The 11,782-nt window shown below is 44.5% G+C and overlaps 1 protein-coding gene across 2 annotated transcripts in view; it reads right to left on the minus strand.

Annotated features, from left to right (window-relative positions):
• The window catches only part of LOC139159730 (major histocompatibility complex class I-related gene protein-like), a 49,260-nt gene extending 39,561 nt beyond the window's left edge, over nucleotides 1-9,699 (minus strand). Inside the window, exon 1 of one of the 2 annotated variants that reach the window (XM_070737088.1) lies at nucleotides 9,552-9,699. Coding sequence is in view for 1 of the 2 variants with exons in the window: in XM_070737087.1 (XP_070593188.1) it covers nucleotides 1,705-1,774 (70 nt within the window). In the remaining variant the exon portion in view is untranslated. Of the gene's footprint in view, nucleotides 1-1,704; nucleotides 1,855-9,551 lie in introns of those variants that run through there. The other variant, XM_070737087.1, reaches the window with a different exon arrangement.
• Between the last annotated feature and the right edge of the window lie 2,083 nt (nucleotides 9,700-11,782).

The raw sequence follows: 11,782 nt of genomic DNA on the forward strand, positions 1-11,782 counted from the left end.
TCAAAATTCAAACACTTGTGACGACTACAGTGTCCCGGGGTCATTTGATCTCGGTTTGCAAACCTCTCACAACCAAAGTCAATGGGGAAGCAGATTCACTTAAAAACCATGTCACTAGTTAACAAGTGCAAGTGATTTGCTTAACAAATGTGGCAAGGAAAGTGGCAAATTGAGGCAAAACTCACACATTTGTCACCCATAAATTCTGAGCTCAATTGTGTTCGCAAGTCGAGGACTAGCAATATAAGTCTAAGAGCTGGTGTTATTGCTATGCCACAGAAAATCTGTGACTATCCATCCCAAGAGAGAATAAAGGAATAATTTCAGCCACCCAATTAGGGTCTGAAAACATAATTCCCAGGTGCTGACCATTCCCTCCAGTATGGTCTCCCAGTCCTTCCCAGTTCAAGGCAAAGGCCTGGGCCTCCTCCTTCCTGCTCCTCCCCACAATCCCAGGGGCTGCTCAGAGCTTTTGGGGATCCCCAGATCCACTTCGTGCTCTGGGGAGATTTCAGAATCCAAATGGATCAGATTGGACCCTCCGTGATCCAGAACCCGCTTCTTCCCCTTGTGGGGCTGAGCAATGAGCAAGGCTGAAGTCTGCCTGAGAGGAGAAACGTGTGAATGTAACTCACAATCCTGAATCCTCCTCAAGTCAGAAATGACAGGTGTGACTGTAACACAGGTTTGCATAGGTTTGGCATCCTCACAATCGTGAATGTGCCTCCAGTCAGGAAGGGCTGGTGAGTTTGGGCCTGTCTGTGTCCAAGCAAGCGGCTCATTTCATGGTCCCCACACAGAGGTCTTCTCTCCTTTTACCTCCAAGCAGCTTATCTCATTCTTAAATTCCCCCCAATCTTTTTAAATGTCTTTTGAGAAATTGCTATATTGACAACTTTGCAGAGCAAACAGCCAGGAACACCCCACGTTCCCCATTACCAAAGAATAAATAATACAATGTAATTTTATTTATTTTTTTGCAAACTGCTCCATGTTGAGAGCTTCTGAAATGGGAGAAGGAAGCTCTTGGGAGGTAAATCTCTGCCTGTCCCTCCTCCCAAAAAGCTCTGGGGATATTGGGGTTCATTTCAGGACCAAGTGATGGTGGGGATCAGGAGAAAGTGACAATCAGGAAGGAAGGAAGATTATTAAGAAGAGCTTCTCTCCAGACTCTTATCCTGCTGTATTCACAGGACAACTTTAATCCGGATCGATCCACTACACCAGCATCTGCCAAGACACGGATCCCATTAGAGAAACCAGCCGGGTCCTCCCAGCACCAGAAGCCCCAAAGAGCCCCAAAGCCCCTCCCAAGGCAGGAAAGGGGATCCAGGCGGAGGGGTTGGGCGGAGGCAGCCAGGAAGTTCTTCATCTGATCTGATCACCTGCAAACGCCACTTTCCGACAACCTCCACTTTGGGGGAGGGCAAGAACTGCTCTCGGGGCGCCCAGATAGACTTGATTGACCTCTGGAAGGGCCACTTTGTCCTGTTCCCAGAGGGGTCTCCTGGGGGCGGGTGGGGGCGGAAGCAACGGAATCCCCTTGAGGCCTCAACTCTTTGGGACCGAAACTCAAAGTGGCCAGAGGGAGGGGGGAGCGGACCAGAAAGATGACCGAATCAGGATTTTATTTCTGGGAATCAACTTTTTTAGGGGAGGAGAGAAAAAGGGGCCGGAACCTCCGAAGGCCCCAGAAGGACTCACCGTCGCAGCTGTCCAGGAGGGCGACCGGCAGCAGCACCAGAAGCCAGAGAGGCGCATTGCGCAGAGCCATCCTGCCCCGATCCTCAACTCCACTCCGCTCTCCGGAAAAGTCGCAGGCAAACAAAGACTCGCCCTGTGTGACCAGCAACGCAACAATCCAGGAAAAGGCGGCGATTGGGCAAGCTCAGCCAGTAGAAAAAATGTATCTCCATGTCGTCATTGTTGCTAGGCAGACGTCCAGGCGCAACCGGCCAGAGAGGAAAGCGAAAGTTCTACCAGGAAATCCCCTTCCAGAGTTCCGCCTCTTGGGGGGAGGGGCAGAACTGGGGGGAGGTGCTGGGAAAAGCGAGCGGTTTCCCTGGGCCTGTGGGGGAGGGATGCAGGGGAGGGGAGATCCTCGCAGTGGGGGATCAGGTGGAGCTGCCAAAAAGCAACGGAGTCTTGGTGTCTACAGAGGAGCAACAACATCAAAAGAAGCAGAGAAAGGATCATCCTGGTTTCTCCTGCACTAGTGAGGCTCCTCTTTGCCTGCTGGTCCAGTTCTGGTCTCCACGATCCAAAAAAGATGCTGAGACCCTGGAAAGAGTGCAGAGAGGAGCAACACAGATGATGGAGGAAGGTTGAAAGGGATGGAGAACAATTGAGAGAACTCGGGAGGCCTAGCCTATCCAGCAGAGGAATTTGGGGAAGGGGGTGTATGTGTCATAAGAACTGTCTCCCAGCACTTGAGGGGCTTCTCCAGAGAAGAAGGGATGGACCTCTTCTCCAAAGCACAAGGCAGCAGGACACGAAGCAACGGGTGGAAGCTTGTGAAAGAGAGATCCAACCCAGAAGGAAGGAGAAATTTTCTAGCAGTGAGAACAGTCAATCAGTGGAATAACTGACATCCAGGAATTGTGAGAGCTCCCTCACTGGAACTTTTCCAAAACAGACTGGAGAACTGTTAGACTGGGATGTCATTAGGTCTCCTGCCTGGATCTGAGGGTTGGACTAGATGACCTCTGAGGTCCTTTCCAGTCCTGTGAGTCTTTGTTTTACCTCAGACACCCCAAATGATCTTCTCTCTGGCTAAAAATGCTGAAAGGCTTTTTTGTGGCATCTTCAAAGAGAAAATATGTCTTTCTATGTGAAATGTCAGTGGTATCAAATACAGTGTATAAATTCCCTATTTCCTTTTATTTTCTAGTGTAATGAATCTTTTGGAAGCTTCAAACTCTTCTCTTTTCCCACCATAAACTAAGAGGGCTGCTCTCTCCTTTGCCGGTTCTTCTGGAGACTCCTTGGACAAAAAAATAACAAATTTATGTATTTATTTATGTATTTATTTATTTATGTATTTATTTATTTATGTATTTATTTATGTATTTATGTATGTATGTATGTATGTATTTATTTATTCGTTTGTTTGTTTGTTTGTTTATTTATTTCCCCTCTCCCTGGACTCCCTCTTCCGATTACACTTATTATTATGATTACCAAATTCAGTTGATTTTACATTTCCTATGCAGTCACCTTTCCACAAAGCATGTACAGAGTGGAAACTAGGTCCTCTCTGTGTAGAAGAAGGGGGGAGTATAGCTTGATAGCTCGAGAATATAAAATATAGAATATAAAATAATATAAAATAATATAAATCTTTGAAAATCTTTCAAAAGGTGGGAGAGTCTCAACAAGGCCCTAAGAATTTCCGGAAACTCAGATGAGCTGGAGAATGGCGCCCCCTGCTGGTTTGCAGGTTTGCAGTTTCTCCTCTCACTTAGAATGCTGGAGGGAGGGGGTGTGGGGGAAGAGGAAACACCATCCCACTAGTCTCAAACAGTGTTGAAGCACAGAGCCAGTGATGTCTAAGCTTTTTCTTTCCTTGGGTGCCGAAAGAGCATGTGTGCACGCTATCGCACATGCATGAGTGCCCACACCCATAATTCAATGCCTGGGGAGGGCAAAAACAGCTTCCCCCGCCCCCTGTTGCTGATGCTGTTTTGGCCTTTAAAGCTTTTGGTGGAATGAGGTCTCCTCTTCCGGATTCCATCCATCTCCCCATCAGCTCTAGCAGAAGAGGTATGGTGTGGCTACGTTAAGGACTCCCATGTAGTGAGATCCAGGAGATGGGCCTTTTCTAGCCACCTTTGATATCCTCCCAGAAGTCCTTTAAAATATGGTTATGTGGATGAACTTGCAATTTGACAATATTACAGTGTCAAACGGTTCCTTCTAGTTGATTAGTACTCACTCAGTCACTCATGCCCTCATCACCTCGAGGTTCGACTACTGTAATGCTCTCTACATGGGGCTACCTTTGAAAAGTGTTCGGAAACTTCAGATCGTGCAGAATGCAGCTGCGAGAGCAATTATGGGCTTCCCTAAATATGCCCATGTTACTCTGCAGTCTGCATTGGTTGCCGATCAGTTTCTGGTCACAATTCAAAGTGTTGGTTATGACCTATAAAACCCTTCATGGCACCGGACCAGGTTACCTGTGAGACCGCCTTCTGCCGCACAAATCCCAGAGACCAGTTAGGTCCCACAGAATTATTATTATTATTATTTATTAGATTTGTATGCCGCCCCTCTCCGTAGACTAAACAATGCCGTCTGGCGGGACCCAAGGGAAGAGCCTTCTCTGTGACGGCTCTGACCTTCTGGAATCAGCTCCCCCCGGAGATTAGGACTGCCCCCACCCTCCTTGCCTTTCGTAAACTCCTCAAAACCCATCTCTGTCGTCAAGCTTGGGGGAACTGAGACACTTTCCCCTTGCCTATGTAGTTTCTGTGCATAATATGACTGTATGTATGTTTTTATATATCAGGGTTTCCTTTTTAGATTTTTATATGTACAATTAAAAGGCAAATCATGTCAGACTAATCTCATTGATTTCTTTGACTATGTCACAAAGGTGTTGGATGAAGGTGGTGCCGTGGATATTGCCTACCTGGACTTCAGCAAAGCCTTTGATACAGTGCCACATAAAGAGCTGATAGATAAATTAGTGAAGATTGGACTTAGTCCCTGGATAGTTCAATGGATTTGCAGCTGGCTGAAGCGTAGACATCAGAGAGTTATTGTTAACGGCGAGTATTCTGAGCAGAGTCAGGTTACAAGCGGTGTGCCACAAGGGTCTGTTCTGTGTCCTATTCTTTTTAATAAGGTTTGGTAGGGAAGGTTTGCCTATTTGCCGATGACTCTAAAGTGTGCAATAGGGTTGATATTCCTGGAGGCGTCTGTAATATGGTAAATGATTTAGCTTTACTAGATAAATGGTCAAAGCAATGGAAACTGCAGTTTAATGTTTCCAAATGTAAAATAATGCACTTGGGGAAAAGGAATCTTCAATCTGAGTATTGTATTGGCAGTTCTGTGTTAGCAAATACTTCAGAAGAAAAGGATTTAGGGGTAGTGATTTCTGACAGTCTCAAAATGGGTGAGCAGTGCAGTCAGGCGGTAGGGAAAGCAAGTAGGATGCTTGGCTGCATAGCTAGAGGTATAACAAGCAGGAAGAGGGAGATTGTGATCCCGCTGTATAGAGCGCTGGTGAGACCCCATTTGGAATACTGTGTTCAGTTCTGGAGACCTCACCTACAAAAAGATATTGACAAAATTGAACGGGTCCAAAGACGGGCTACAAGAATGGTGGAATGTCTTAAGCATAAAACGTATCAGGAAAGACTTCATGAACTCAATCTCTATAGTCTGGAGGAGAGAAGGAAAAAGGGGGACATGATCGAAACATTTAAATATATTAAAGGGTTAAATAAGGTTCAGGAGGGAAGTGTTTTTAATAGGAAAGTGAACACAAGAACAAGGGGACACAATCTGAAGTTAGTTGGGGGAAAGATCAAAAGCAACATGAGAAAATATTATTTTACTGAAAGAGTAGTAGATCCTTGGAACAAACTTCCAGCAGACGTGGTAGATAAATCCACAGTAACTGAATTTAAACATGCCTGGAATAAACATATATCCATCCTAAGATAAAATACAGAAAATAGTATAAGGGCAGACTAGATGGACCATGAGGTCTTTTTCTGCCGTCAGACTTCTATGTTTCTATGTTTCTAATTGTTATCTTAGATTCTAATGATTAGATTTGTCACTATGTCTTGTTTTTATCACTGTTGTGAGCCACCCCGAGTCTACGGAGAGGGGCAGCATACAAATCTAATAAATAATAATAATGATAATGATAATGATGATGATGATGATGATGATGATGATGATGATGATGATAATAATAATAATAATAATAATAATAAAATGCTTTGTTCAAAATTGCACATTTAAAAAATATTAAAATAAGGTTTATATTTTAATATAGAAGATTCTCAAAATAAATATAAAAAGTAAACCAGAGTATTTTCTTTTAGGAGTACTGGAGAAAGAACTTGAAAAGACAACTATAACTTCATTGTTATTATTGACAGTAGTGAGAGTAGCCAGATTAAGTGCTTTAATCAAAGAAAATGATACATCCAACTTTATTTCCGCTTGGAAACCACTTCCGGATTTTGTGCTGAAGCTAGAAAAATATGATACATTGACTTTGAATTTTGCTGATCAGAAATATTTCTTGTTATAGAAATGGCTAATGCATATTAAGTTTGCAAAAGTAAAAGATTGAGGCTGTAAGGTTATTATTTGTATTCCATATTGTTGAAAAGAACAGACAATATTATTCCTTGGGAGGTGATAGACAAGTGGCACTTGCTTTTGTAGCCAATAAGGGATATTATCTCCCAACCCACATTTATTTTTTTCAGCCAAGAAGGCACCAAGTGCTGCCATCTTCCTTCCACCTTCCAAAGACCCCCACTGATGAAGAAGGGATGTAGTTGATTTTAATACTACATTTTTCCTTTTTCTGAGTTTTCACTTTGGAGGCAACGTAAATAGAGAACAAGGGGAACACGACAGGACTCAACATGCTGGATGGTTTTTCTCCTTCCTTGAGCAGAGGAGCTGCTGAAGCTGCACAATGTTTTCACAAATTGCTGAACACAGGCTGCAAATGCATGCATGACTTTGTGACACTCCTGGAGGCATTGAGGGACCGGCACTTTGTCAGCTTCAGATGGGGGCAGAGGACCATGGGCCACGTTGCCTTGGATCCCATTGGCAGTCAGCCATTTTAAGTCGACTGTAGGGAGCCTTCCGCCATTTTAGGGACTGCAGGCAGCATTTGAAACTCTGCACCTTCTGTCAACGAGAGAGATTCTTTAGACAGGCCCTGCGGTTGCCTCCAAACTCAGGCACCCGGACTTTGGCCTGGAGCGGATAAGAAATTGGGCCCTGAATTTGAGAGAGATGCTTTTCCCTTCACAAAGGGGCTTCTTTGCCCACCTGAAAATTGGAGGCTCCACGAAATTCATAGAAATCAATCAATCAATCCATCAATCAATCAATCAATCAATTCAGGCAAAGCAAAGAGGGCTGAGGGAGAGAGAGCAGTCTGCCCAGAAAGTTGCTACCAGTTGTATTGTTTTTGCCCTGTCTGTTCAAGGCCTCTCCTCGGGCACATCACAACAACATTGCCTGTTAGACTGACAATGGGATCTAAGGCAACATGGCACATGGTTCTCTTCCCCCCATGTGAAGTTGTGGTGTGAAACAACTGAGGGTGTGTATTTTTATGTGAAAGTAATGCAGTTAGAAGGGGATTTTTTTCTCTAACATTCTTTACAAGGAGTATTATAGGTAGGAGTAGCTGTGGAAAAGCATGAGTAGTAACAGTATTGGGTGGGTGTGGGTGTATCTGTGTGTTGTGTAGGGAACTATGTTGTTAGCTTTTACAGAATAACAGCATTGGAAGAGAACGTGGAGGTCTTCTAGTCCAGCGTTTCCCAACCGGTGTGCCGCGGCGAGAGGCGGCGGAGGAGAGTGGGCGGATCGGGCGGGCAATGGGGCAGGGCGAAGAAGCCAGGGGCGCGTTTGGCCGGAGACACCTACTGCCGCACCTCCCTGCCCCTGCCTCCCCACGGTGCCTCCGGCCAAATGCGCCCCTGGCTTCTCCGCCCTGCCCCATTGCCCGCCCGATCCGCCCATTCTCCTCCGCCGCCGCCTCCTGCCTTGGGGCGAGCAATCCGGGAGTCCGGGACTGTGTGGCTTTGCGCCATGAAGAGAAAACGGCCGACTTTTCCCTGCTGCCGTTTTCTCTTCATGGCTCAAAGCCACACAGTCCCGGACTCCCGGATCGCTCGCTTCTCCGGTCAGCAAAACCATCTGCCCAGGAAAGCGCCGCGCTGGCTGGAGAAGCGAGCGATCCGGGAGTCCGGGACTGTGTGGCTTTCGGCCAGGCTAACGGGAGGCGGCGCGAGGCCGGGCGCTGGGGACGTCTGGGAGGGCAAGGAGGCTGATGGCTGCTGCGCACTCCACTCTCTCTCCGGCTCTCTCTCGCTCTTTCTTTTTCTCTCTGTTGCTGGCGTGGTGAACGAGAGAGAAAGAGGGAGAGAGAAAAAGGAGGGGAGAGAGAATGAGAGAAAGAAAGCAAGAGAAAGAGAGGGAAAGAAAGGGGGAAGGAGGGAGAGGGAAAGACATAGAGGGAGGGAAGGAGGGAGAGAGAAAGAGAGCAAAAAAGAGAGGAAGAAAGAAAGAAAGAGGGATGGAGAGAAAGAAGGGAAGGAAGGAAGAGAGAGAAAGAGGGAGGGAGAAATAGAGTGAAATGGAGGAAGAGATTTTTTTTTTGTCCAAACTTTTCTTTAGCCCCCCCGCCCCCCCCCTTCAGTGTTCCCCAGAATTTTGAAAACATGAATAATGTGCCGCGGCTCAAAAAAGGTTGGGAAACACTGTTCTAGTCCAACCCTTTGCTCAGGCAGGAAACCTTCTGCCATTTCTTATGCGTCTCCAGTCCACCAAAATGAGTAAATAGTTAAAAGAACCTGCAACAGGAGCCCAAATTTTTTAAAAAACAATATTCAAACAAGTATTGCCCACAAGATCGTATGCTGCAATGTCCTGCCTGTCAAAGACTACTTCAGCTTCAGCTTCAACCACAACAACACAAGAGCACACAACAGATTCAAGCTTCATATTAACCGCTCCAAACTTGACTGTAAATAATATGACTTTAGTAATCGGGTTGTCAAAGCATGGAACTCATTACCGGACTCTGTAGTACCATCCCCTAACCCCCAACATTTTGCCCTTAGACTGTCCACGGTTGACCTCTCCAGATTCCTAAGAGGTCAGTAAGGGGCTTACATAAGTGTACTAGAGTGCCTTTCATCCCCTGTCCTATAGTCTCTCTTATATCTCGTATTTCTTCTCTACTATATCCTCTATAACCTTCATTGTTTATTATTGTGTATTGGAGAAAATAAATAAATAAAATAAAAATAAAATGGATTAAATGCGAAGCTTGAACAATACAGAACAACGATTCTAGATGGCATTTCACAACTGGCAAACCATATGGTCTACGTAGTCCCTTTTCCAGATAAATGTGTATCTTGCTTAATGCTTGCAAATGTATCCCAGGTCTTCCAGAAGACACTTTCTGTTGTGTAGCTGCTGAGAAAGAAAGTTCTCTCTCAGGTAAAGAAACAGCCTTGACTAAGGAGAGAAAAACACACTTCCTTAATTTCTTTTTAAAGGAGACCCAGCCTCTCTTCTTAAAAAACTCAAAATCCCCCTTTAAAATGCTACTCATGAAGCCCAGAATCCCAGGCAGCCCCGACTGCACTTAAATTGAAGTCCTATAATATCAGATTTATTTCCTGGTCACAGAGTCAGCAATGTCCCCAAGAACATCAACCAAAATAAAACCTTGCCTTCAAAGTGTGTGTGCGTGTGTTTTAAAGAAGACCACACAAAAGAGTTGTTTATTTGCTCTAAAGCAGTCATGGGTTTCACTTTACCATTGGTTCGGAGGAGAGTCTCCTGCCACTGCCGGTTCACTCGGACCGAGGGGAACCGGTACCAACCCACCACCGGTCCAAGGTCGAAGAGCCAGTTCAAGGTCTTCAGCAGGTCCAAGAGTGAAACTCAGACACTCCTGAGGTAAACTCTGTTTCCAGCAAAGAGAAGGAAGAGAGGCCAATCTCTTACACAGGCTGCAGCCAACTGTCAAGTCACCATAATGTTTGCTCTGTTGCTAGGCAACGACCAATGGGACCTCTGTTCCGCCCTGCTTTTGAAAGGACTTTATAGTTTCATTTGAAGCCAGGCTGTTTGGGGGTCTCCTCTCTCCCTGGGGGTGGGTGGGTGGTTATCTGCCACCCACCCACCCTAGACTGGATAGAGGCCCCCCCTCCCCTCCTTGAAATAAGGCCATCTTCTCCGGCCTTGGAAGTGTCCCTCCAGCAGTTGCCCCTCCTCTCAACCTTCCGGAAGGCCCTCAAAATATGGCTCTGTGCCCAGGCATTGAGTCCCATGTCACGTGAATTTCTGGCTGAGAGATTTTCCCTTGGCGCTCATTCATCTTTTGTGTATTGAATTTATGGTCTCCTGTTCCTCTTCTTTTTAAAAAAATATTTTTTATTAAGTTGCACAGGCAGACAAAACATACATTACATGTAACATTTAGTGGAGCAACAATCGCTCCTCTCAAAGTAGAAGTCATCTTTATATTTATAATAAGTAAAATAATAATAATAATAATAATAAACTAACTTTATCATTAATTATAAAGTACTTGGATATATCAATTGTAAGATAATAAGTAAAAAACACATCTATAACATTTAAAAATACATAGAAAATTTAAAATTATGACTTGAAATGAACTATGAAGAAAGGAAAAAAAAGAGAAATGGTAGAAGAGGAAAGGAGTTTATCTTTATATTGTTAATAATCACTGTCTAATACAATATAACTATTAGGTACAAATGTATTTAATATAGGGTAAAAATAAGGTTATCTCTATTTCTTTGTATCCCACCAGATCTATACCTTTTGCCAAACCTCATAAAATTCTGATTCTTCTTGATTTTTTATGGTCTCCTGTTCTTCTACTGCTATTTTTATGGTGTGGGCCCAGAGTGCTTGTGTGAGCTGACAGTCAGAGGGGTCTAATCATTAAAACACATGTCAAACTCTTGCCAATCAGTAGAAGACCCTCATTCTGCCTCACAAGATGCTTTAAAGCAGCCCTGTCCTATCTTTTGGCTTGCCTGGGAAACACTGAATGGAAAGGAATAGTCTTGGATCCTGGACAAGTTATATAAAACGTAGTTAACTCATCTAAATAACACACTTGCTCATTATATATTTTCCATTATGTCAAAAGTTTTGTGGGGCTACATTAAAAGCTGTCCAGGGCTGAATGTGGCCTATGAGGTGCAGGATGGGCACATCTGAAGTCCATTTTTTACGCTCTCAAATGTGGCCACCTCTTGAAGGCATCTGGGAAGGCCTAAAGGAATTGGGGGAAAAGTCCCAATGCTTTTCACTTGCACAGAAAGAACCTCTATAATATGGGGAGAGCTTTCCCATCAATTTAGGGTCTCCTCACTCTTGGGCCATGTTGGGTACCGGAAGACACAGGAACAAAATGGCTGCCTCCTTCCCAAAGGAGCTCACAGGAACAAAATTGCTGTCTCCTTCCGAAAGGAGCTCACAGGAACAAAATGGCTGCCTCCTTCCCAAAGGAGCTCACAGGAACAAAATGGCTGCCTCCTTCCCAAAGGAGCTCACAGGAACCCTCCCCAGTCCTTGCTCCTTCCAGGTTTTGCCTTGGTTGCTCCTCTTCTTACCACTCAAAGTGAAATTGGGGTCTCTGATCAACAAGGGGGGGTGAAATCCCTCCTATCTTCAAAACAGGCAGCAACTCAAGCAGGAGGCAAAGAAAAATATTTATTTTCAACAAACAATTTTGGCAAACTTTACAATATATATATACAATAGTTAAGGAGGTAGCAGCTTGGGTGTGCAATCCATCTCATGTTCCATTTCTCTATAGCATGAAAATCCATAAGTGACAATCTGAAAGTTACACTTGGCACAGTAGATAAATTATTTATTAAACTTTGGCGGATTAAATATACGGTCAAGTTTAATCTTTGAAAATTTTAAATACGTTTAATTACTGCTATATATGCAGACAGACTTAAAAGAGTTATAAATGGGATAATACATCAAGATCAAAATG

The sequence above is a fragment of the Erythrolamprus reginae genome, chromosome 2 (genome assembly GCF_031021105.1).
Source record: "Erythrolamprus reginae isolate rEryReg1 chromosome 2, rEryReg1.hap1, whole genome shotgun sequence".
NCBI classification, from domain to species: Eukaryota; Metazoa; Chordata; class Lepidosauria; order Squamata; family Dipsadidae; genus Erythrolamprus; species Erythrolamprus reginae.